Source organism: Centropristis striata, chromosome 14 (assembly GCF_030273125.1).
Source record: "Centropristis striata isolate RG_2023a ecotype Rhode Island chromosome 14, C.striata_1.0, whole genome shotgun sequence".
NCBI lineage: Eukaryota > Metazoa > Chordata > Actinopteri > Perciformes > Serranidae > Centropristis > Centropristis striata.
The window spans coordinates 22,049,824-22,076,990 of record NC_081530.1 but is presented as its reverse complement, the minus strand read 5'-3'; the positions used below and the strand labels follow the sequence as shown (position 1 = coordinate 22,076,990).

Here is a 27,167-nt window from a genome sequence, read left to right as displayed (position 1 = left end):
CTTGGCCTCCATAGTCAAGACATTATTCACGTTTGTGCTTCATTACTTTGCATGTTATGCGTGCTTGGGAGTCATGGTCTCGCATTTGTCCTGGCTTAATAGCTGCATTGGACTATTTAACTGCATACAACTGGGAGAAACCGCATTACCGGCATTGGTCTAGGCCGATTCCAGCTAATTGCGCCCATGTAGTGTACTTATAATCAATTTATCCAGAGCTCATGCAGATGTGAGTGTGTGTCAGGGAGTGCAACAGCCAGAGTCCTTTGGTCTTGTTGTGACAAGATGTATGAGGAAATACTGGGGATGAATTCTGAACTCAAGGGCCAGCCCGCATTGCGTCTATGTCCTGCTGCAGAGTTAATCTCTCTTCATAACATACAGATAGAGACACACACACCTACACGCGTGCTGCAGAGGACAACACTAGCTCTCCTTTAGGATAACAAATACCCCACTGCTGGGGAATTGGTGCAAGAACTGTTTGCTAGGCGACCGATTCCATACGTTATCCCTCCGTATTGGGGAATTCTCATCTTATCAGGCATAGATAACAAGACACATTTTTCCCCTAATGAAAACATTTGAGTGGGTTATCACTCTTTTATCCGAGGACATGGACATCCCCGTGAACCCTTCAATTTAATCTGGTCGCGTCGCCCGAGCAAACACAGGTTGTTACCTTATTAGACTTGCCGAGCACACACTGGCCAATCATTCAGTCAATATGGACCTGCTGGTAGGGATTCCTGGCACATCTCCAGAAGGTCTGAAATCTCAGAGAAGAGACAGAAAGGGACATGGCAAGAGTGTGAGAAAATAAGTGACGATCAGAGAGGGATGAATAGACTAACAAATAAGACAGAAAGTTATTATTATCGAATCCCTGATTGCAAAGTGCCGCTCTGTTGTATTTTACAAACAACCAAAATTAGAATGTAATCATAACTAGAATGGCAGTCAGAGATTGACCTCAGTAAGGCCACTGGTAATGACCAAACACTTTGTTTAAGTCATAATATCACAGACGCAGCAGAGATGTGTTGTTTTTTTCTTGCTCAGAGCGTTTAAACAAGACATTGATTGCTGTATTTGCATTACAACAAAGAGCAACGTAAATAGATCAGATGAGATGAGATGATTGGAAACAAATTTTCTTATTATTCCGACAGCACATGAATGCAGAACAAAAGCCCTATGTCAGTGTTAACAAAAGTGAAAAATAATTTGTACATCTGCCCAGTGATTCAGATATGCTGCAAATTTTCTCCTGCAAATTTCCACCAACTTTCATTGAAATTGGGCAAGTAGTTTCTCCGTTATCCTGCTGACAGACAAACCAAACTGAGAGCATAACCTTGTATGTTTGTTTATATCAGACAAGAATAAGTCTTTTAAAGATATGAGGAAAATAATAATTCCAAATGTTTGCGTATTCATCAGGTGAAGGTGCGACCAGCGCACCTTTTCATCCGCCTCTTTGTGAGGCCTGGGCTCTGGCACAACCCTTGGTGTTGTGATTAGCTTAATTAGCCATAACTCACAAACACCCATTTATACAGGCTGACAGATGACACAGTCATTTAGCTGAATGAATGGCCTGCCTGCTGGCAGTGGGTGAGGGTGCATCCGCTGTAGAGTTGAGTCTTGATATCTGTGGACCACCCAGAAAGATGAAATGTTTGGACCATTGAGAGGGAAGAGCCAAGTTAAGGGACAGGTGTTGTGGACAAAATAGATTTGTCCCAGTTTGTCATCTTTTGGTGCTTTCTTCAAAGAAATATTCCATCCAAGAGAAGACTAGATGATAGTTGAATTCCCGATAGCAGCAGTAGCAGATGCCAATGTGCACTGTACGTGTGGTGTGGCTGGGGGAGCCTTGTGAGCTAGAGTTTGTGATGGAGTACATTAGCTTACATTTTAGAGTCTGAGTCTCTTTCATCAGCCCTTGAATGAAGAGCATTGCTCATTCCCCAAATACTGCAATGATTCATCTTTGCCATGAGCTAGAATGGGCTTTGTCTCAGTAATTAATTTAGCTCTCGGGACAGCAGTTGGAATGAGTCGTGTCTTCAAGGCCTAATTAAAAGAAAATTGTCAAACATATTCTAGGTCACACAGCTCAGAATCTCCAACCATTTAGGAGGGATTTTTCGGCAGCGCCACCTTGTCCTTCGTGGGCCATTTTGCTTGCTGAAAAGCAAATGGTCTTATTTGCTTTGTTGATTTCTTCAGGCACCACTTGAAAATAGAGACACTTGATGTTTTGTTTATCATTGGCTGCTTGAGTCAATAACTCAATCTACTTATGGCTTTGTGCCCTGCATGTCTTTGTCTCTGTCAGAGGATTGCTTATTTGAAATCGCTGAGAAAATTTCACAATTCCTTTTTGTGGAAATAGCCACACAATTAACTTCCTACCCTCGGCTGAATGAGAATATTACTGTGCATGGATACCTTGAGTTTTAGGATCACTTTCTCTAAAATAACTGTGCTCGGGAACATAGATATTGGCACCGTATTCATCATAACATATCAGCTGGAGTGCTCTTTTTATTGAACGAGTCAGACCGACAGACTGACAGACAGGAAGTGTCTATCTTATCTGTCCTCATAATGAGAATCAATGACTTTAGTTAAAGGCTCAGAATGGCTCTAACAGTACACACACTAAAACACGCACGCACACACACACACAGGTTCTGAACAATTAAGCACGAGCTGTCGGGCTTAGTGCCTGGGTCCATTGTAAGCGCTCTAAACCTGTTAGACTGTGACAGACCATTAAAAGGCTGCCAAGGCTTCCTTAATTTGCTTCAACAGTGCACACTGAGGGAGAGTGACTGAGTGCCGTGAGTGTGTCTCTGTGTACCAACGTGCATTTACTTCTTATGACATTCCTTAGCTTCCACCCCCTCCCCCTCCCCCCTCTCCTGTGACCATCCCCTCCGCCTCTGCAGCAACATTTACACACACTCACACACACACAGTGTGACAGTATCAACGCCATCAAGTCGCTGCTATATATCTGTCCTCCATTTTTATTTCGGAATTACCGTATAAATTCTGTTTATTTAGGCAAATGCATCAAACCATTATAACTCCTGCCAACACTAATGTATTTTCAGAGTCATTCTTTTCTAGAAATTGTTAGGAGCATAAAGTAAACAACAGTAATTATCTTTGCATTGGAAGGCATTGTGACAGTTAATTGAAGCTGGTATCCCCAGTGGTTGTCACTTTGTATTGTTAAAGTTTCTTCACAAAAGTCCTTTGTTATTAATGACACCAGTGGCTCTTAAGTGAACTGCAATCAGCACACTTTTGCTGTCATCCTGGTCATCGACAAACACAAGACTGAAGCTGTTTGGCTAGCATCAGTTGGATATAATACTAGTAACTATCTGTAAATGTTCTCATATTCTATTTGGACCACTGGCTCTGTATTAACTAGCTTGCTGTTCGCAATTACTTTACTATCAACTATCATTACAAAGCAACTAACAGCAGATCCATGCCATGCAGCGAGGTTAAAGCTAACTTTAGCTTAGATTACAATTAGCTCTTTGGTCTAGCATTGCACTTGGCTAGAAGAAAGCCAACATAACTTATACATCTTTGCTCTACTGCTGTTAGCTAATTTGTCTGCATTAGCATGAGCTAATGTTAGCTTACGAAACACAATATATTTCACACATCAGTGTTTAATTACAGTAAAACACTGTCAAATTGCATCAGAAATAGGGTGTATCATTAAAAATTGATTATCGCCGTAGTAGATACTTTTAATTACTGTAAATCAAGGAATAGTACAAAACTTTTAAACTGTAGAAAAACAGTTTTTTCATGTAAAATTGAAGGAGAAATACCATAATGTAACAAGGACACAATAACCCTTAAAATATCACTCACTGTATTTTTTACAGTGAAGTTCTGGTGACCACAGCTGCTCGTATTTTACCGTAAATTAGATTTAATTTTTTTTTTTTTTTTTTTTTTTTTTTTTTACAGTGCTGTGGAATCAGGCTTTTTAGCATCCAGGTCTACACATTTCCGTTACATACATTTTGCTCTTGAAGAAAGACAAGGCACCCTGGACCGAGTATAAGGTTCACATCTTTTGGATTTTACCTCAGAACAGGTCTGAGTCCTTTACATAGAAATAAGTCCACAGGCTGTTATAGGCAACTGAGAAAGTAAGGGATGGTCTCCATTTTTAAGATACATAACAATTTTCCAGTCATTTGCAATACAAAGCGATTTCTTTATTATGTCCAAGCCCTAAGGCAGTATTGTAAAGCACATCTTCACATTTGTTGTCATCATAGATTTTCTCCATACTCTTAAGAAATGTAGATCAGTTTTGTTGGGCTACACCTGTCCCAGTTGACTTTGCCAATGAATTCTGGTGAAAAACTGTCAAGGAAGTGTAAATTACATGTTTCACACCATGTTTGTATTTTCACACATTCAAATCAACAACATAAGCCCAGAAGATCACACTTCTGTAACAGGTACATTTTCCAGCTTTTGCAGTGTTTAATTCAAAAGAATAAGTTGTTTCCATAGAAGCAGATCCAGGTTGTAAAAAAAGAGTCCCTTTAAATGGGATTGCAGCTGATTCTAGTTTAACCAAAAGAACATGGTCATAATGACAAAGCACTTTGTTTAGCAGTGCACCAATCCAGCTCATAGGGAAACCTTGTGTGTTTGACACTTGTGAATGAATGCTCCTTGGGCGGATGTTTCACCTAGCAGGCATTTCCTGTCGTGACCAGAGCTTGGCGTTCTCCACCATTAGAAATTAAAGGCCCGGGCCACAGGATCCTGAGAGCCAGACCACAGGAATATCCAGAATCTGACAAAGCTTCCAAGCCTCCGCATGTTTCATTTCCTATTTCACAAGAGCGGGCGGTCCATGCAAATTCCTGGCTGCGGTATGCCACCAGTCTTCATTTAGCAGCGGTTCGTGGTTGATATTAGATGTTGGACACAATGGGAGATGTTAGAGGGTGGATTAGGAAGGATGCTGGCAGATCTTGCAGGGATTTAAAGGGCGGTGTCTTCTCTTGTTCAGATCATGTGGACTGTCATATTTACATGTCATTGTCGGCTTAGTGCTGTTTCTTGGTCGTGTTTAATGGCAAATTCTCATCTGTGAAATCGCTCTTCAGAAAATCAGTTTGCACCTGTTACTTTCTGTTCAGGTGATTAGTCAATGACAGGGCTCGGCAGAGGAACATAAATCACACATCCTGAGCTGTAGATGTGACCTTAATTCATAATGTTTCACTCTGATCATGCCCTGGATTTCAGCTACACATGCACACACCCACATGCACTGACATCCGTGTACAGATGGGCTTTCATATATGGCTGCCTGGGGCGGGAGTATTGGCTTTAAAAACACCCATAACATCTGTAAAGTATTACGGCTGATTATACTGGTCCTTCAGTGCAATCATACAATACGGGCATGAGCGATGGCTGAACGTGAACCGTATGGGGGAAAAAGAGATGATGAGGTCTCTACTATTCTGATGAAGGCATGAGGCCCATGGCTACACACACAGAAACACACCCAAACGCAACAATTTAGCTCAATCAGATTTCATAATTTATATACAAGTAAGGACACATTTATTTATTCCCCCTTAACTCAACCTTTAAAAGATCCTCCAAAATAGTTCAACGCTACTAATTGTAACTTATGTTTCTGGTTCTGTTTCGATCTTCACTCTCACTAGCCAGAAAAATCTCACAAGTGGCTCCCATTATCATGTTTAAAAGGCTGTGATGTACATAAACATTCATTTGAACATTACGTTTTGGTCTTAATTGCAAAGAATCAAACAGCAAATGCTTCTTTCTAGTCTTACTTAGTTGCAGCACACGCAGCAATTCGCTGTTTAAGGAGAATTATTTTAAATGATGCTAGCCACATTAGTCCACTTAGCTGGAAATACACTCTGGAGACTTGAGTGTAAGTGTAAAAGCAACCTTAAGCTTATGTTCTTTGAAAGTAGGCAGGGCATTTCCCCCTTGAGATGAGGTGACTGTGGAACAACAGTGACCTACTGAGCCTTATTTACTTATATATTTGCTTTTATAGGAAAGTATAAATATATTTAAAGTTCTAGATTGTACTGTTGTAATGCATGTTTTGTATAAATGATAAAGGACTTCTGTTTTAAAGGTAGCAAAACACTAAATAATATAAAGACAAGTTGTTAAAGTGCAGTAAAATGCAGTAAAAGAAAGTATCAGAAAAAACAGACAACATGAAGGCAATGCAATGTAATAAAATCGCCTCGTAAGAAATCCACCCTTTATGTGCAGTTTTTGTTTAAACTTTGTCAGAGAGATGTAGATTTAAAGCATTTTTCCTTGAGAATGCAGTGGGCGTGTTGCATTCAGGGCTGTCCTCAGCTTATTCAATTCAATTTTTGTTATTTGTTTACAGTTAAACTCTTATGTTGCATAATGCTTAAACTTTATTTTCTCTCAACGGTGCATGGATAGAATGGTCACAAGCTGCTGTCTGGCTCTTGTTATGCAACACAGGTTCAGGCTTTAAGTCTGGTATAGGTACAGCCTGAAAAGAGAAGCAGTTAAGCAGCAAACTGGATTAGTACTGTAACCTGGCTGGTGAACGATACCGGAGTTAACAGGGAAACTAGGTGATCCATTACAGTGGGACACTGAAGCTTAACGCATCCATATCCACATCCTGATCCACATCCTGATCCAATCATCTTTGCTCGTCTCCCAATGCCAGCCCAGCTTCTCTACTTCCCACTCTGTGCCTTCCAGTTTTTTGGAGTGTCTAGTACAGACTTGGACATTAGGCGGCCACTTTTGGCCCGTTGGCTGCCCCTGTCCAGCCCGCATGAGGTTACCCAGAAATTAGAAAACAATACAACCGCAGTGCTTTTATTTTGAAGGCGATTTACGTATGTGTGTGCGTTCCACAAAAAACACTGAGTTATCTTGTTACATTGTCAAAAACATTTATTGCTTTATGCATAAAGTTAATATTATACTATTCCAATTGTTTGTTTACTGCATAACCTACACGCTCTATATTATTTTTGTGGTTTGAATGTATGTTGTGTTTAAGAGAAATGGAAAAGTGAGATAATGATTGGAGTTTTTGCGATTTTTTTACCGCTATATTTGACTAACTCCACATTAACATAGTCTTATCATAACATGTATTCTTACCAGTAGCAGCTCATAACCATATAATTCACTGCTTTTTATCAAGCGATTAAACTATTATATAGGGAATATTAATTGCCCACCCCTGCTCTAGTATCTAGTGTGTTTTTACAACTGTGCAATTCCTCACCTGTCCACCAGGTGTCTTTGGTGTGCGCCCCTCTCCAGCAGCCCTGTGGCTCATTTCTTAATTATCTCTCACTTGCCAAATCCCTTCTCACAGGTTAGTGTCCATGCAACATTCCCATGGACATGTAAATAAAACTGCATTCCAGACAACTCAGAACTCACATATTTTCTCCTATATTCCTACTAGATAAGGTGAAATGGAACGCCACTCAAAGTTGGAGCTCCGACTTGTAGACTTTGGGCAAAATCCAACTAATCAGTTTTTATGAGAAGCAGTTGTATGATGAAACACATGGTATGTTTACCAGTAAAACTTGATCAGCATGTAAGCTGATAAAATATGACAATGCCAATGTTATAAGGCCTTTGTTACCTCATACATATTTTTTCCACTTCTGCAAAGAGGCTGCACTGATGCAAATTCAGTTGTGTGTGCACTTGCCAAAGAAGTATCAGACTGTCACAGTAAGCCATATTTTTTGTTTGCATATGTCTCCCTGCACCTGAAATGTTTGGAGGACGGAAGTTGGAAAATTTCACCTGGGAACACAGCATAACAACATCAGCAATGGCTCCATTCTAATTGTGTCTCCCAATAAACCAAGAATCCAAAATACCAGTGCATTTGTGCACAGTCAATGTTATTAATTACACCTGCTGCTTTTGTAATTTAGCTTAAAAAAATGTCAGCTGCTACCATCATAAAGTGCCAAACTTTTCACATCATGTCCCAAAGTCCTATGATGTGGTTACCATAATCATCATCCTTAGACCAAAATTAGGGCCCAGTGTTGCTTCAGGTAAAAACATGACCTTTTCATAGACCAGACATTACATGCATACCCCATTAGTGGTAAGGATCTAGCAAAAGGTATTCCCGCTGTGTAATGAGCATTGCAGCATAACTAGTCTGTAAGTGCTGTTATAAACCACTCTTTTGTCAATGTGTTTAAATTCAAAGAACAGGCAGGGAATGGAATTAAAAAAGGAAAGAAGAATGGCTGAATCCTTGATTCTGTTACCGTGTCAGCTTTTGCCGCTGAGTTAAGCTGCAGGGGTATTTTTGATTTATTTAACAGCTCTGTTGTTTTTGAAAGTTCCACTGTGTGTTGTTTTGGCAGCAGAAATGCAGCGCTTGAACAAGTCTTGGTGGAGGAGAAAGCTTGATGGTTCACTTCTCTGTCGGCTCTGTCAAGCCACTTACAGAGACGCATAAAGCAAAGGCACATGTTATTGCAGACTTTGTTCCCGCTATAAAATAGTGCAGTATAATAGGACAAAGACCACAAAGAATCTGGCCCACAGTATTGACAAGTGTGAAAATGTGTCAGCTGTTCCTACACCTTTTCTCAAAGTGTTATTTGATAATGTTACATTATTTCTATCGCTCTTCCTCTAACTGGATCACCGCCCACTCTCACTATAACGTTCTCTCTATCCGTCGTCTCCCTGCAGTCCGCCTCGGTTTTGTGAAAGGTAGTAGGTTTGTTGGAGCCGCTTTGCTCCATTTAGTTCACTTTGATGACTTCAGTACTACTAATTATACAGGCGCCGCCAAGGAGCCAATCTCAAAGTGCATCACCCTGAAAGTCTTACACACTGATATCTAAATGTTACCCAGTGGAGTTGCACCATGATGTGAATGTTCTTAATCATCTACTATATGCTTTCTAGTACCTCGGTGCCATCTGGCAGTATTACACCATACAAATCCCATGATAATGTTCAAAAGAATGTACTGCAGGTCAGAGATATGCTACCCAGTTTGAGTAGCTCTATGATGTGTGTGAAGTGTGTGGGGTACGCCAAGCATGCTTAAAGTTACTCAGCTCATGAAGACATATACAGCTACATTACTGTGCCCATTAATTTTGGATTTCAACCATTTAAAGTTAAATAAATCATGACGACTTTTAATTTATGCTCCCATGACCTCATTTCACTTCTGATACTTTCATCAAGGAAAAAATGCATAAACAAGTTTATGTTAGTATGGTATGTATGTGAGTAGGCAGTCCGTGGCCTAGAGGTTAGGAATTGGGCTTGTAACTGGAGGGTCGCTGGTTTGAATCCCAGGACAAGGACTAAAGTCCCCTTGAGCAAGGCACCCCACAACACGGGCCTCCTAATGTACTGCCCACTGCTCCTTACATGGTGTGTTCACTTGTGTGTATAAAAAAAAGGATGGGATAAATGTAGAAGTTTAATTTCCCAATTGTGGGATTATTAAAGGATGAATCTTAAATCTAGTATGTATTGATACTAACACAATATTTGATCGTGGTGTCAACGCCTTTGAGAGTCAGCTGTCCATGCGTCTTGTCCTTTGTCCAATTTTGTCTTTTCTACAGCCAGCAACAACCAGAATGATAAACCAAATTCCAAAACATCACTTCAGAAACCAATGGATGACATTACACACCATTATCTAAACCTACAACAATGCCTATTTATACTTCCATCAGATATAGAGCAACATTTTCATTAATCTGACAATTTAAACTATGTAAGTTTGTAATTCATTCCTCTTCGCTTTGTTTTTGTTCTCCTCCAACTAAGGGTGTCCCAATTTTTAATCCATGATTGTGTTCGATTTTTGTTCAAAACACTTTTTTTTTAGCATTGACTGTGAGGCCATGTTTAGACGACTGAGTATGTATGGTACCTGTGTGTAGCGTAGCTCATAAACTGTTCGTTGGGTACATTACTCACTGGGTGGACAAAATGTTGCCACACTGGTGACTGTACAGATGGAGGATTTTCCTGTTCTGTTGTTTATTTTATCATCTCTGACTCCAGCAGTGATCACAGTGTTTGGCATTTTTAAGTGTTGCTCATCCTGCTTTACATTTCAAAGGTAGAAATCAAAATTTGGATGTAAGAAAGGAAGTAAGGAAGATTTATTTAGGGAGCACTTTTCACGGATAAAATCACAAAGTGCTTTACAGAAAAAAGGAAAAAAAAGGGGAATATAAGACAAATATAACACAATTGAAACACAATGAAACTTAAAATTATAAAATAATTTGTACAGTGCAGGTTGGTCATCAAAACACCTATCTGAAAAGATCGGTCTTAAGGTGATTTTTAAAAGTCCACAGAAACAGCAGACCGCAGGGGTGGAGGCAAAGAAGTTTGGGTGCCACATATTCAAATGATCGACCACCACGTGTTTTCAGACGGGTACGTGGAATAGACAGAAGATGTAGTGTGTCTGACCTAAGACACCGACCTGACAGATATGGTTGAAGTAGTTCAACAATAATGTAATGCTCTGTTTGTGAGAGTAAGAATTTTAAACTGAATCCTGTATGCAACAGGGAGGCAGCGAAGAGACTGCAGGACAGATGGATTTAGATATATTCTTGTTTTGGAACTGAAATTGTGACGTCCCTTCCTCTAACTCCTGAGTGAAATATTTGGCTGCTGAATGTTCCACGATGTTCAGAAGCTAGTTACAAACTTTGTCTCTCTGCAGTTTGATGCTATGAGGGATGCTATGAAGACATGAAAGATGCTGTAAAGCTCCATAGAATATTGATTATTGTTGCATTAGGAAGAAGCTGTTACAGTAGTTTAATGAGTGAACTGTAGTGCTGCAGCAACATTTCCCAGTGGGGTGTCATGCCTGGTGGCTGCCTGTGTGGTCAGGGTCAGCAGCCTTCACCTTTTCACCGTTTAAAAAAAAAAAAACCCACACATTTAGAATGGCAATTATGAACAGATGGATTCTAACTCGCTATTCTACGCCTCTGTGTGTTTTCTGTTATGTTAAAACAAATGCATGAGCAAAATGTCTTGTCTATTAATTCAGTGTTACTTTGTCCTGAAGCTCGTCTCTTCAGCTCTCTCTCTGTTTTCTTTGTCTCCTGGGCTTCATGCTTTGCATGCAGAGGATGAGACACCGGGGGAGGTTAAGAGAGGAGCTGGAATGGAGTTCTGCTCCATTTACCACCCTGAAATATTCCTCTTAGAACGACACACTCTGTTTTCTCTCTCTCCTTACTCTCTGCACTGTTTCTCACTCTGCTTGTCCCCTCCCTCTCACTTCTCATCTCTGTGTGACATGTGGTCATTTCACTTCATTCCAGGATGGCTTAGCAGTGCTTTAAAACATTGCTGCTGTCCTCCCATCCCATCCTGCTCAATTGCAGACAGCATCGAGCTTCATAGGCCTATACGGATCTGTTCCTGGAGGCAATAACTCTTTTCCCAATCTCCAATCTCTATCTGCAGGGGGGCAGAACCCTCAGCACCTTCCTCTATTACTTCACTCTTTTACTCCTCTACCTGTGAGCCTCTGACATGCTTCCCCATAAACACCAGTTACCACACACACACACACACACACACACACACACAGCTGAGTATACATGTAGGACTTTACCTAATAGTTTTAAGCTTTGTCGCTTTGTTTTTGCATGTCTTTTCATTTTGTTTTAAACTGGTACTGTATTTCTGCATAATTGCAGATAAAAATTAGGCAACAGTTATATTTTTAGTTTTATACTATTTCTAGAATTAGCTAACAGTGATGGCTCCTAGGGATGGAAATAATTAATCGATGATCGATTAATGGTCGTTAAGAATTTGGTAGATCACGTGGAATTTTTTATCGATCTGTGTAATTTTTAATTTTAATTTTATCTATGACTGCGTATCAGTACTCACTGAACTGAAACGCGGCCAAGCGTACGTAAATAAGACAATGAGCTGAGAATTAAGTTGAATAAAGCTACATTATGCAAACTGAAAGTTGCAATACGAATTATAAAACACACAGAAATACAATAGTATTAATTTGAGCAAAACTAGCTTACTGTATCAAACCTTGCTAGCATGAATTACTAGGTTTAATTTGATCCAAAACATATTCAAACACAAAACACATTTAAATATGCAAGATTACTGTGAAAACTAATCTCATGCCTCTTCGGGGCTAAAACATAAAACATACAAACACACAAAACTCCTTGACATTATCTTTACAGTGTAATCTCACTTGATTTGGTTTCACGATCAACAGGATCAATTCTCTTTTTCGTCCTTTCAAAATAAAAGCGTCCGTTATCAAAACAGGCTTTTGCATAGTACTGTATATATATCTTTTACTTTGCCCATGTATGCATGCATCGATTAATCGATAAATTGATCGTTAACGTTATAGATAATCGAGTTGGCAGGTTTCTTCTGAATGCCCATCCCTAATAGCTGCGTAAGATTATTTCTGACTCATGATCCAAGCATTTCTGAAAGTCAACTCCAAAAGTCAAAATGCACTAGAAAAAAGATTGATCGTCATGTTTTTATCTGATGAAATATTCTGCTTCAGTCCATACTAAGTCCACACTTAGTCTCTCAAAAATTAAATGTATTTGCTCTCTTGCTAGCTGCACACAAAGGGAGGCCCGCACCTGTATTAATAGGGTGCTTGAACAGCAAACTAACAAGGATAAATTACATTTATTTAGCCGCACATTCATTAAAGAACGTTGATTTAATAAAGCGAAGACTAACTTGATTAATCTGATGAATCGCTTTATAAAAATTATTGGTTTTGTTTAAGGATTTATTTTTTAAGTTTTAATTTTGGGGGTTTATGACGTCATTAAATATGACAATAGACATTCATAGCTTCATTTGAAACCCTCAAAAGAAGCATTGAGTGTAAAAAGCCTTGGTAGAGCCCTATATACAAGCATCATCTTCTGTTTGGTTTTTGCTTCACATTTTTTTGTATAAAACTGTCAAAAGACTTGCAGATCTTTCTATTTCCCGATGCATAAGCATTTTCAAAAAGACAGAAAAAAAGTAGCACACAGTGGCGCTGACAAGAATGAATGACTTTGCACTTGGATCTATTTAGGGCATTAACACAATGAATAAAACAAAATGCACATGATATGCTCTGAGTGCTGTGATGGAGCTTTGATAGGCCTCTTTCCATTTCTCTGCACTGTGAGTCATTTCTGCCTTTTTCTCTGTGGGGTCTGCTGCCTTCTTGTCATCCTAAACAATGTGGATTTTGAATATTTTGGCTCTGCACGTCCTCATGGAAAATATCTATTGTTTAAACGCACACTCTGTCTGCCTTTGCAGCACTTAATTCCTTATTATGCAGAGATTTTCTTGGCATCATCTCTTCCTCATCTGCAGGGATGTAGCTGTGCTGTCCCTGGCAGTACGAGTCGATCAGGTTCACAGAAGGACATGACCGACCCTCGGTCGCAGTTTATATGTTTTATTAGGGTTAGCATTGAAGCCACACAGGAAGTCTGATCTCTGAAGTGTTTTCACTTAGTGTCAGAATAACCTTGACCCTTGTGTGATCTCTGACTTTCCTCGGAGATGTTTTACTTTTTTTAAAACGGAGAAAAACAGCCACGCTTTCCGCTGCTCATGCCAGCACACACATAGAACCGCCACAGCTGTAGGCCACCTGACTTTAAATGTAGGTTCCCAAACTCTAAAGCAAAATACACTTGCACAAACACACACACACACACACACACACACACACACACACACACACACACACACACACGTGAAATCCACCCTGGCTCTGGGCCCCTTTTCCCAGTACGAAATCATTTGTAACAGCTCTGATCTTTTCTCAGAATCAAGTTAATCAGGAAATGAGTCGGTCGGCGTGACTTGTATATTCATTACACATTTGGAATCGAGATCTAGTAAGTGTATGCAATTTACTCTTTTAGGTCTATTGCCCGTCCCTCGTTGGGGTGTAGTGAGGGTTGCTGTGAGTCATTTTTACTCATGCACGTCTGGTCTCATATTTCCTCCCCATTAGGCCTGCATTGCTCTCCTCTGTGTTGTGATAGAAGCTAATGACTCACTGGAAATCTGCCTGGTGTTTATCAAATGTCTCAGTGCAGGGCCGGTGGTCCACAATCAGCCCGCCCTTTTTACATTATAATGTAGTAATGTTAGATAAACAGCCAAAAACAGGTGATGAGACCATTATTGTATATGTAATAAAGATATATAAAAAAAAGCCCTCTGCAATCATATCTTGACTATATCATTCTGCTCTTGCGCTGTGGAAAATTATACTCTCAGAGGGGGAATGTGTTGAATTACCTCAGGCTGTCATCCGTAAGTGCACTGATAAGAATGTATTAAGGAACTGCATGTGTCAGAGATGTGGTGAACTTACACACATAATGTTAACATTTCTCTTCGCTGAGTTTAGGAACCGAGAGGTGGGTGGTTTTAACTATTACATCGTTCAGTGTGTATACTTCTGTATTTTCATACATCACAGCAGCTTTTCTTCTTTTATAAGCTTGACTATTTACAGATGCTAAAATAAGAAGTTTTAAAGTTTGTTGTTTTGCGCTCAGTGTGATCTTTTGCACTTTACCAATAAATCATCGATTAACGTCTTCGACACACCTCTAAATGGTAATTTAAACATCCTCATTCTCAAGTTTATTTTCAGTCATCTGTGACTGAGTGATAAAGAAAATAAATTGCACCCTGAGAATATTATATCATACATCAAGTGTAGCACTCTACAGGTCAGGAAAATAATTATTTCACAGTTGAAATTACCTGTATTAGATCATGCAGATAATGTCCTCTGAAATGTCCTCTTTGTCCTTTCAGTTTAGTTTATAATAGTCTCTGCAAATCTGTTTTAAGGTGTCGTCATGAAACCCATAACTGCTTTATGTGTAAGTAGATAAATTGGTTATTACCTGAATCTAGAAGACATTTTCACTGGTTGCAATTAAACTTGAGATATTTAAAATATTTAGCTCTAATATGCAGGTGCATGTAAACATTTGTAGGTCCGTATGTATGCATTCATGGGTACAATTTCTAGGGGAGATAGTAGAGGTGGGAATCCCCAGAGGCCCCACGGTATGATTTTAAACTGATACTTGAGCCACGATATGATATAATTGATATTTTAGGTATTTGCGATATGGTAAGTATTGCCATACAGTCTACTGCGATTTAACTGTTTTGACTGCATTTTTTGTCCACAAAATGAAATTCGATCAAGAATTGTTTTGTCAAATAAGAGAAAATTCTCAGTCTATTCATCTCGATTCAGTCTTTATTTCTCCACAATGAGAGTCAAACCAACAGACTGACCAACAAAGTATTCAGTCAAACTGAACTTAACCCATTTAGGCCTAAAACGCCTGGAAAAAATGCCTGTAAAACCTCTGGGCAATTTAATAATAACCCCCTTAAACCTGAAGTTTTTCTGGAAATTCAACAGAAGTGTCAGCGCCTACTAAATAATAGATTTTTCAGCCTCTGTAGCAGATAGAAATGAAATGCAAAAAGTATTTAAGAGGTTATACCTGTTATATCTGAGCTCCCTCTGCTATAGTCGTCTTCCGCCATGATTTCAAAGTTCTGGAAAAGTCCCATGTTGAATTGCAACACTCCCACATGTATTCTGATGAATTTCATTGGCCAAGAGACCGAAAATAGGTGGAAAAAACTACAAATACTACAAAACGACGTCTCCGCTTTCCCTGCTTTAATGGTAGAATAACGCAACAGCGCCCCCGGTTTTAATGGTAGAAATGCGGTTATGCTTTCACGGCTTAAATGGATTAAATGATATCAAACATGTATGGACGACAACAACTGCAGCATTTTCTCAAAATTTCCTCAACTTTAAACTTCACTGCTCTGATAAAAAAAAAAAAAAAAGAAACATCAAAAAAACTTGCAGCTTGTTTTCGACAACTTCCCGACATGACACGCACATGGTGCCTTTAGATTCCTTATCTAATTTCATATGATACCAGCATCTCCATTATATTCCTAAAAGTGATCCCAACATGGCCTCCGTATAAAAAAAACGTGAAAAAAACTGATGGCCCGCCAGGGCTAAATATCGATACTTGGCAGACATGAATCGATATAATATTGCCACTCAAACTAATGCGATACTATGCTATATCTATTTTTTCCCCTCACTTCTAGGAGATAGCAGGTCAACAGTAGATGCCACATGGACGTGGTATAAACCATCAGAAAGCTGGGAAACTAAAGATTAATTAAAGATGCAGCTCAGCAATGTGTGTCAGGGTTTTTTTCTATTCATAAACCTATACGAAATTGTTTTGTTTTAGTTAGGTGCCTATTCAAAATTCATACCTGTGCAATTCCAAGATGGTTTAGGGGCTTCATTATGCAGAAATAATTAAATGCAATAGGCAAAACTAACACATTTGTATGGCCTGAGAGAAACTGCATGTTTTTGCCCCAAACTGCATGAGATTAGCATAAAGTCTCATATCTGTAAAGGGGAGTCTTATGGGTACTGTAGAACCCATTTTCATTAAAATATCTTGAGGTCAGAGGTCATGGGACTCCTTTGAGTATGGCCATATCAGTCCTTCCCTCACAAAAATTTCGCCTAATTTTGGTGTTATTGGAATGTTATTTCTCCTCCCCAACAAGATCTCATAACAACCAAAGGATTCCCTAGGTCTTCCAGCTTCACATGATTCATTACAGCCTCTTAAACACAGTAATGTCAGCCCCGACAGGATTGGCGGCGCTCCTACGATCTCAATTTTCTCAGGGCTTTGGACCCCCTTGAATTCAAGACTATGTATTTCAGGAGGTTTATCCCCCTAATAAATGTCTCTTCATTTTTATTCTCAGATAACAACTCTGATTGGAGAATGTCGAGACTTCTTTTTTTGCACATATCATTTGTCTTTCCGACCATTTGAATATAATTTGTAATCTAATGGCTTGCTGATTTCAGATGCTGTTAATCACATAATCAAATAAGTTATTGCACCATGGGGATGAACTACAAGAAACAGTATGAAGACAAATTGAAACTCTTTCTGCACTCAAGAAACACTTCAGCTGTTATGCGCCCTCTTTTTCTTTCTGTGGTTTGTACTCAATTTCTTTTCAGTTGTCGTAAAACTGCCAAAAATCTGTGTTCTTTCTTGTAGACCTCATAACTTATGTGAAGTTATTAAATTATCTCTCCTTTTTTTCCTTCTTTTTCTTACACTGATCTCCAATCTGGCCCTGATGTGTTTTAGCATGCCTTCAATTTTTGCTAAATGAGATTTTGCTTTAATGAAAAAATAACTTTCTTTTTTTCTAACAATATTACAGTTTCATACAAACTTTATCATCTGTACTAAGTGATTTTCTGTGGTCTGACACACACTGGTATTCAAGCAACATCTGTTTATCAGTCTGTTTTTAATTGGAGTGATCATCAACATTCAGTCATGTTTTTCCAGATTATTGTCAACTGTAATCAGACAATCTCTGCTGTAATCCATAACACGAGAACAGTCGAAGTTGCTTTGTCATAGTTGGACTGTTAAGATAGTTCACTTCATCATGAGCAAATGCCCAGGGGACGCTGGTTAGTCATGCTACATCACTAGGTTTGCATAAAACATGTAAGATGATCTTCTGGTGCTTGGGTATCTCCCAGTAGAACTCTGCCAAAGGGAGACGGATTTTTCCAGGAATACTCAGCCTGCTGTTCCCCCAATGCCACTTCCCTCCTCTCCCCCTTTTGCCTCCATTCTTCCAGCTCTCTCTCTCCTCTCCCACCTCCCCTCTCCTGGCGCTGGGCCAGCCTTCCCTCGAATTCCATGCATCTGGTCATTTCTGGGAAACACCCATGACAGAAGTGTCTAGCAAACCACAGGAAACAAAGCCTCTTGGTTTGCAGCGGCTTGAAGAAGTCCAGTAGTCTTCTCCTGGGGAGGGGTCGGGCACTGGGGCAAAAGTGCTTGTTGACTTTCTAGGAATTCCCTTTGAATGGGAACATTTTGTAGTTGTTGACCGTTTCTGTGTTTAGAAGACAACACATGGTGCAGCCTTTTTATGTTGTGACATGCCCTCATCCCTGTTCTCTCACTTATTCTCCCTTTTTATTAGAAATTCAAGACTTAAATAGAATAACTGGTGTTGTCAGAGCAGTCAATGGACAAAAGGGCAGCCCTTCAGGACACTAATATCTCCATGGATGTTAAAATAATTGAAATATCTCAACAGAAAATCTTGCTTTTACTGCTGTGCAAATTTGCCAAGAAGAACTGGTCCATTAAATAAAAGGCTGGATTTAAAAAAAAAACACCTCACACTAGCTGTTGAACTGTTCAGACCAGAGGCCACTCTGTGGTATTCTTTTACTAGACGTGTCTGATTCTTTTAGCGGGGGACTGTAACTACTTAACACCTTCAGGGCCATGAGACGCCCTCAGCTGTCTTCCTTTTTCTCTATTTTAAAGTCCTGCGAATGACTCACTCATGCTCTCAATTTAGAAAGTGAATCAACGAGCATCAAAGAAAGACCTCAGAACAGAGGAGCAGCAGATGGCTTTGGCTTTGTTGTATGAAAATGTTTGACAGACCTGGCTGCAAAGTATTAGCAAATAATTCTTAGTGCAGGTTTTTTTTTTTATTCTTTTAAATATTCAGAACAGCAGAGAGGCACAGTTTGAGCTTCATCTTGACAAATCAGCTTGTAAATCAGATCAGTTCTCACTCACTGAATGCTCTTTGAAACAGTCTGGCGCTGGAGTGTGCTGCTCTGGGTGGCAAGCCCTAATGTTGCTACAATTGTGTACAAAATAGGTTGAAACAAGAATCTGTGTGGAAATCACCTACTCTGATGTATTCCTATAGATATTTTGTATTGGAAATAATTCACCTTATCTATATGTTCTGCATAGTTGTCAATGAATATACCAAAATAAGAATGTACTGTATATATTTGTAGTATTAAAAATATCAGACATTTGAATATACATTCATTATCCTTAACCGCTTATTCGGGTCTTGGGGGTTGGAGCAAATCCCAGCTGACATTGGGTGAGAGGCGGGGACAGGTTGCCAGACAGGGCTGACACATGGAGACAGAACTATTCATTAACACCTACGGGCCGTTTACAGTCAGTGTCTCTTCTCAACATATTTATGGTGTATTTTACTCACGTTTTGTCTCTCCAACAACATTATTCCTCTCTCCTGTAGCGTACATCACAATTACATGCACATGGTCAATTATACAAATGTGATGATGATGTCATTTAGCGACTTCTAGCAACTTTTAGCACAGGCAATATTACTTTCCTTACTGAGGAGTTGGCAACACTGATTAAGAGTCACCCATTTAACCCGACAGAAGGGCCCCCAAACCTGTGACCGTCTTGCTGAGAGCTGACATGCTAACCACTACACCACAGTGAAGCTCACATCTGAAAAACAATCAGCAGCTCTGCAGACAGACAGCTGGCTACTTAGCTAGCTAGCTTGTTTGTCTGCAGAATTACTGTTTGCGCAGCACAGCAAACCCACTAGTGTAGGATGCAGGCTAGCTTCTGCTAATACCACCATGCTTTTAATGCTACACTTTTTACAGAATATGAACTGAACATGATTGTCACTCATCTGGTGATAGCAGTGTGTTTTCCTACGTAGTGACATCAGTGTGTCTATAAAGAATTAAGTTGTTAAATTGTACATTCATTAAGCGACTGGCTAGTTTGCTAGCTAGATTGCTAGGGGGCTCAGTTTTTACTCCAGCAGCAACTACTTTTAATTAAGTTTTAATGTATAGGACATTATTTTTATTTGTTCATTTTCTAATGTGTAGGTATGTAGAGCTTTTAAAAGTAAATATACCCTTACTAGTAGTTAGGTTGCTTGTTGTACTGGTTTGCCCTCTAATGGACAAAAGAATTGATGTATGAATAGTTCAGAGTTTTTTTAGAAGGTATATGCAGACATTTTGACAAGTTTCATCAGCCCTATCTTACATGTGCCAGCCACCACATGGAGATGACTTTACAGCAATTGAACAGGAGCAACAGTGAAATCTCACTCACTCTTTTCTCTCTTTTTATGAAATATTTGGCTGCATATCACTTCACTGTGACGTCAGGCCCGTTGATTCAGACCAGCAGCTTCCATCACCACCAGAGCACGACACACGCTTCTAGTCTCCAAGGTCTGCTTCCACAGAATGAGACACAGTGCCGACATTTATTTACACACAGCGTGCATTACCGCTCTCCACTCATCACTTGAAATTGCCTCTATAAACTAACCTTTGCCAGCTCATGGGTAGAGGCTGAAAGTTCATGTCAACCGGCTCTCAAGGTAGTTTCTAGTGTTGTCTGAAGGGCCACAGGTCAAGATCTTTAGTTTCAAGAGTCAAGTCTCAATTCCCGGCTCTTAATTCTTAATGGTTGGATCAATGAATATTAATGGTTTCGCTGACCAAGTCCGTGTAATAGTATTCCCTCGTGTTTCCATTCAGTGTCGACTAATTAGAATAAACTTTCAAAAAACTTAGTCAGGTTACAGTCATAAATAGTAGCAAATAGTGCATAGTTTCAAGTTAATGTAAGTTCAAGTTAATCTGCCACCTATTTGATTAATTGAAGAAAATTGCAAGAAGCAACCTCCGGGCCTGATGAAAGAAATGGATAGCAGGGACACACCAGTGTTACACCAGTTACAAAAAAAGGAAAAATGTAGGTAAGTCAATTGAAAAATGATCCTCTTCTGACTTGATTTGCTACCTATAAATACATCCCTATATTTAAGCCAATAAATACATAAATAAATGTAATTACCGTAGTAGTCATTGTCATTGTAGTAGTAATAATAGTCATTGTTGTTCAATAAAGAAAAACATACAGTACTGTGTAAAAGTTTTAGCCAGGTGTGAAAAAATGCTGTAAAATAAGAATGCTTTCAAAAGTAGAAATGTTAATAGTTTATTTTTTTATCAATTAACAAAATGCAAAGTGAGTGAACAGAAGTAAACATCTGTTTACTTCAAAGGACAACTTTAATTTATTAATTCTTCATTTATTTATTTTACAATTTCACATTTCTGTATTTATTTCAGGGATATATTATATCCTGATGCATATTTATTTATATCACAGGCATACATATTTATTTAAAGTTAAATGGCATTCCATACAAACATGCTTGTTAGTGTATTACTTTATTTGGCTCATTTGCAATTTTTTTGCTTCATTTGTTCTCATTTTCATATGGTAGAGGTTTCATTTGTGACTTTTGGTCAAATGTGAACAAAATCTAGTTTAAAATCACCTTAAACTGACCTACCCCTATGTTCTTAAATATCAGTATTTTTAAGTAAAAAACAGAAAATGATGAGCCTTATCTGTGAAACACACAGCTGACTACGTGGTTGCTCAGTGGACACGCAGTGTCATAAAGACATATGAATCTTTTCTGCTTTTGTGCCTCCTTCAGGTTTCCGTCTCCCAATGTGTCTTATCTTATTTTCTCTCAGTATCTGCCTTTCTATTACTCTCTCTATTGGCCTTTGTCTGTCTTACTGTCTTTGTTCTCTTCTTTCTGCCTTTCCCCGACAAATGCTGGGAGTTTATGTGTCTAGTTGATCCAAAGGCTGTTAATCTGGTAATCCAAAATCGATATCTGCCTCATCTCTTTCCTACAGATAAAAGTGGCCTATCTGATAATTATATTTTCCTCTCTATATCTGTAAAAGGCTGCCCTTTCCCTCTGAGCTTTGTTTTGGTCCCTGGGATTCTTCTTCTGGTATTGATTGGGTCTGTCCACATGCACTGGGCCCTTTTAGACACATACTGTAGCTTTCATAATAACATTTAGCATTTGCACTACATTGTGTGTCTGAAAAGGAACTAGGAGACTTGAAAACAATCTGTATTGCAAAACTTTCAAAGCTATCATTGATTTATTCCCTTTCAACTGATCAATACATTTATAAAATATTGCAGTACAGCACTTACAATGTCATACATATTGAATCAACAGAAGTGAATAAATCAAATATACCAAGAAGTGAAAAAAGTGTATTTTTACAGCTGAACTCACTTATCTTGAGCGTTGCACTAGAAATGTGTAATTGGGTTATTATTGTTTGAAAAGGAGACATCGGCCTCATGGGTTTTTGTGTAATGCTCTCAAGTGTAACAGATGAAGTACAAAACTAAACTCATCAAAGTCAGAGGTCTATTTTGAGATGTGGAAACTGCCAAAACATAATTGTTTTCAGTCCAGTCATTTTGTGGTGCCGTTTCTGGAAGAGTTTTGTTCCTGCAGGACGCATGTCAGATGATTTAAAATGAGTTGATTTGCTAATTGAGTGAAAATTGAGGCTGCTGAACTTCTGGCCTCGGAGTCGCTGAGATACCCTCACGGACTTAAGGTTATTTCCTATTCAAGCATGCATGTATGTCTGTTTGCGTGTGAGAGACGGAAAAAAAGGAGTGGGACTTTCTCAGCGTTATATTTTTGAATTCATGTTTTTGATCTTTGCCGAGTATGAGCTGAGGTTACTGAGGATCAAGCAAACACTCAGCGACGGGACATTTTTGTGATGTTTTTGGTCATGGTCATGGTCAATCAAAAGAGGATTCATCCATTGTCATGTTTTGATGTTACACAGGAAGTGGTTTACTTCCTAAGTGAATGCTTGGAGATTGTGGTTCGCTGCCTTTACATGTAGTATAATTATAGTCCTTTAAAGTGAAGACTTACTACACATCCTCTTTGTTGACCCTGCAGTGAAAGACACATTCACTTGTTCTGCACCCAAACTTGATGTTATGTTATGATGTAATTCATGCTTTTGCAGTAAACTACACATTAAAAATTAAACTTCTGCGTATATAATCCTTGAGAAAAGCAGAATTAGTAGCAGAGGTGTGGACTCATCAGACTTGAATCACAAATTTGATTTCTTTAGACTTGATAAAACTCGTAACTTCACTTAGACTTGAACCTGTTGACTTGAAAATGCTATATACATATATATGTTCATTATAATGCCTGATGCAACGAAAGGTACATTTGTTTGGACAAATATAATGATGACAACAAAAATAGCTCATAAGAATTTAATTTAAGAGCTGATATCTAGCCATTTTCCATAGTTTTCTTGATAATAATCAAAAGCATTATCAAGAAAAAACATGGAAAATAGGGTGGTCTAATAATTTTTTTAATGACTACCTTCCCTTAGTCCAAAGATAGTTGCAGAATTTTTTTTTCCTTGAATCAACTATTAATTAATTCCCAAGATTCAATTAGTTTGAACCAATCCGGCAGCATCCAGTTCAGTATTATGAAAAACAAATGATGCAACAATAACAACAAAAAAACAGTTCAGGGTCTTCGTAAATATAATATATTATTACCCTGTTGTTAAAAATGGCATTAAATTTGGTAAAAAGTAAATTATGGCTTGTTTAGGACTCAAAACTAAAAAAAAGTTTTGAACAAAACAATGACTTTGTCTGACCTGATCAGTGGTAACAACATGATCCAGAGTCAACAGTTTAAGAAACTTCATTCCACACTAATCTTGAAGTTACACATTAAAAGTTTCCTAGTTTTGAGGTTAAATCCCCCTGCTTTGTGAAGAGAAAGCGATGTTTGAGGACACAGTGTGTTCCAGGCGGTAGCTCCACGTGCAGCCAGTAGGGGGAATCGACTGCTCACACTGACGCCATCCCCCTCTCGTTTCCACTCCTCTTCCCTGCGTTCTCCCAGGTTGTGGAAACGCTGCAGCCCGCTGGTCTGTGTCTGGATCCCTCTCTCTCGCACAGAGCTGCTAAAGACCCTCCTACCGGCTGGGCTGGAGAAGGAGGAGGCAGTCTGCTCTGCTCGCAGCCTCGGACGAGCCCCCTTTACCGCCCTGTCAGTGTGGAGGAGAAGGAGAGAGAGAGAGAGAGAGGCTGAGAGACTGAGTGATAGAGAAAGCGCACGCGAGAGTAAGAGAGAGAGCAACTGTGTGACAGAGGGAAAGAGAACGAGGCAGGCTGCTTAGAGGAGTGAGAGAGCCAAGGACGAAATAAGGAACACATTTTACAAGTGCAGGAAGAGGGAGGATCGCAGACGAGGGACTCCTTCTTTACTGGGCACCTGGGACACAGACACTGTTTTTTTTTCCCCCCACTCGTCTTCTATCTGGAGCTCAGTGGATTGACTAACCAGCCAGTGGATTTTTTTAATACACGCTTGTGCCACATCATTTAAAAAACTGGGATCATTTCTCTGTGTTATCTGTCCTCTTGCCGGCTCGACCGCTCCAGACTGAGATTTCTTTCTGTGTCTGCGCTCGGCTCTCGTGTTGCGATTCTGCTCCGTGCACAAAGTGCATCTGTCGGCAGCCGGTGCTGTGGATATCTGCCCTCTGTCAAACAGGACAGCCACCGTCGGATCAGACTACAGAAGAGAGAGAGATAGAGAGGGAGAGAGAGAGAGAGAGAGAGATAGTGTGTGTATGTTAGAGAGCGACAGAGAGAGAGAGAGGGGGCAGTGAGAGAGAGTCAGATTCACAGTGTGTCTGAGAGAGAGAGGAGATTAAAGCCAAGGCAAAAGACTGGAGTGAAACAGCTCAAATAGAGAAGTGAGCCTATACATCCTCTCCCGTTTTCCTTGCCATCCCTTTCCTCCTCCTCTCCTCCTCTTCTTCCTTCTCCCATTTTCCAACATTCACAGGACTGCCAGAGCTACTGCCACCTGCACCTCTTCTCTTTCCTCTTCTTCCTCTACCTCACCCTTATCGCGCGTTACTATCCGATACCAGCCACTGACGGACACGGCGCTCTTGGTTCTAGCACTTGTGGAAATATTTCCATTGATCCAGCAGCGAGAGACTGAGTGAGCATCCGCCCGACACTGAGGCTCTCTGGACCGGTGAGGCACGAGCTTCCCCCCCCTGCCAATCAGAGGCAGACCTTCTCCAGCTGCCAACCGGCGCGCAGACCCAGTCTTCTCCCTGGAGGACCGGCTAGCGACACAGTGGTGCTGAAAGCAAAGACAGGAATCGCACAGCCCCTTCCACTGCCTCTATCCCATTGCTAGCTACTTGGCAGCTTCCGCCCCCGTGTCACCATTCCCTGCCTCAGTGCTAAGGATTCCAGCTACATGGGCAAGCGATTGGAGCAGCAGCCAATGTACCCTCAGTACACCTACTACTACCCCCACTATCTCCAGACCAAGGTACGCCGCTCTTCTGCTCTACTTGCATTCCTCAAGCCTACTCATCTACTCCTACACTCCTGTCCTGCCTCCCTCCCACCTCCACCACCCCTCCCTCCCTCCCTCCCCCACCTCCTCCTCCTCTTCTCTTCCAACGCCCTCTCTTCATCCCCCTCTCATCCCTGAGTGGAGATGGGATTTGATGGATAGCTGGCCTTGGCTGTGATGGTTTCAGATGGCAGGTACCTCGTTGGAGTTTGGATGTCTATGTCAGTGTGTGTGTGTGTGTGTGTGTGTGTGTGTGTGTGTGTGTGTTTGTCGCTGAGTGAAAGGATCAGGGATCAAGGCTCGAGTTAGTCCAGCCTACCAGACCGTTACTGGGAGCTGTCCAGTAACCTCCATCCATCCCTCACCTGCAAACTGATGAGATCTTTCTGTGATACAAGTGTGACATTTTAAGTGGATTCGGAGGCTTTTGTTAATCAAAATAACTGACAGACAGCTCTTTTAACAATTGAGAGAATTAGGAACCAAATTTAATTTACTAATGAAGCATTTACAAGCTGAATGTAGGCCATTGTTTAAATGCTTCAATGCCACTTTTCTGATTGAAGCAAATAAAACATTTAATTATGAATCCGCTTACTCACAAACCAGCACAAATGTCTAATTTTAGTGCTTCGCAAAGAGGAGGCGAACAGGTTATGAACCCTTCTTTTGTTACCTCGATGGTCGGTGTGGTTGTGACGGAGAGCAGGCATGAGGAAGGCTGCCCGTGTTTGCTCTAGCTGTAGTATGCATCAGTGCCTCTGGGATGCGAGCCCAGGCCTAGGTCCTGATGGCTGCCAGGACACTGGCTGGGCAAACTACCCAGACATCATCAAGGGATTAAAATGGGAGCTCTATTTGTTTATCTACCACACGTGTAACACTAATTTCTTTCTATTATTGGGATGCTGTGATGCACCGCGACGGCTGGACAACATGCTGAAGGTGTTTAACTTTGTGCAAAAGTTATGTCTAGTTAAGTCATTTTAGTTGGTAAACCTCCATTGTATTTGAAATCCCAAAAAAAATATTCTTTAATTCACATTTTTATATTGCATGCATAGAGGAATAGCTATTTTAGGGCAGGGTACTGACCTAAATGTGACCTTAGGACCGAGTATTGGAAGTTGGCCTTTGGGCAGATTGGGCATGATTGAATGATTGGGCAGGTTTTAGTTTTGTTCACTTATTCCGCAGTCAAATATTTCCTGATCTCGTTCTGGATACTTATCAGTCTTTTTATTTATCACTGAAGAAAAAAGAAAAATTTATTGAGCAAATAAAATGTTTATTTTCCCCCAATGAAAGGTGTCAAAAAAAAGTATTGTTTTGATATCGGTTCAGCTGTTTTATTGGCGGCGGTGTTGAACATCAAACACCGAAAAACACATTTTTTACATGTGGCTATTAGTTTACCCAATTAATACATCAATAAAATTGATAAAGCAGAATCCCAGTTACGTTTCAATCCCATTCCGTGTGGAGCTGTGCGCTTCCAGCAGGGACAACCTGCCTGCAGCCCCACCTGGCAGTCCACTCGCTCTCACCCTGATTTATAGTTTAATACATTTGTGCTGCTGCCATATGGCTTCCCTCTCCCTCCCACCCCCCTTCCACTACTCCTTCCATCATCCCCCTCTCCCTCCCTCCCCCTTCTCATATCTCAGAGTTGCTCATCTCGGGGGCCTCTCAATCAGAGCATGCCCCTCCGTCCTCCCCTCCCTCCCTTCCACTTTTCTTTTCCCCTCGTCCTCCCTCCTCTCGCTTTCTGCCTG

General features: G+C 40.1%; 1 protein-coding gene across 2 annotated transcripts in view; it reads left to right on the top strand.

Moving 5' to 3' along the window:
* Nucleotides 1-27,167, top strand: part of rbms3 (RNA binding motif, single stranded interacting protein) — a 340,839-nt gene that overhangs the window by 79,549 nt on the left and 234,123 nt on the right. The window contains exon 1 of one of the 2 annotated variants that reach the window (XM_059350712.1): nt 23,480-25,365. The exons of the other annotated variant lie outside the window; for it this stretch is intronic. Coding sequence (XP_059206695.1) covers nt 25,291-25,365 — 75 coding nt within the window. The 5' untranslated portion in view covers nt 23,480-25,290. Of the gene's footprint in view, nt 1-23,479; nt 25,366-27,167 lie in introns of those variants that run through there. 2 annotated transcript variants of the gene reach the window in all.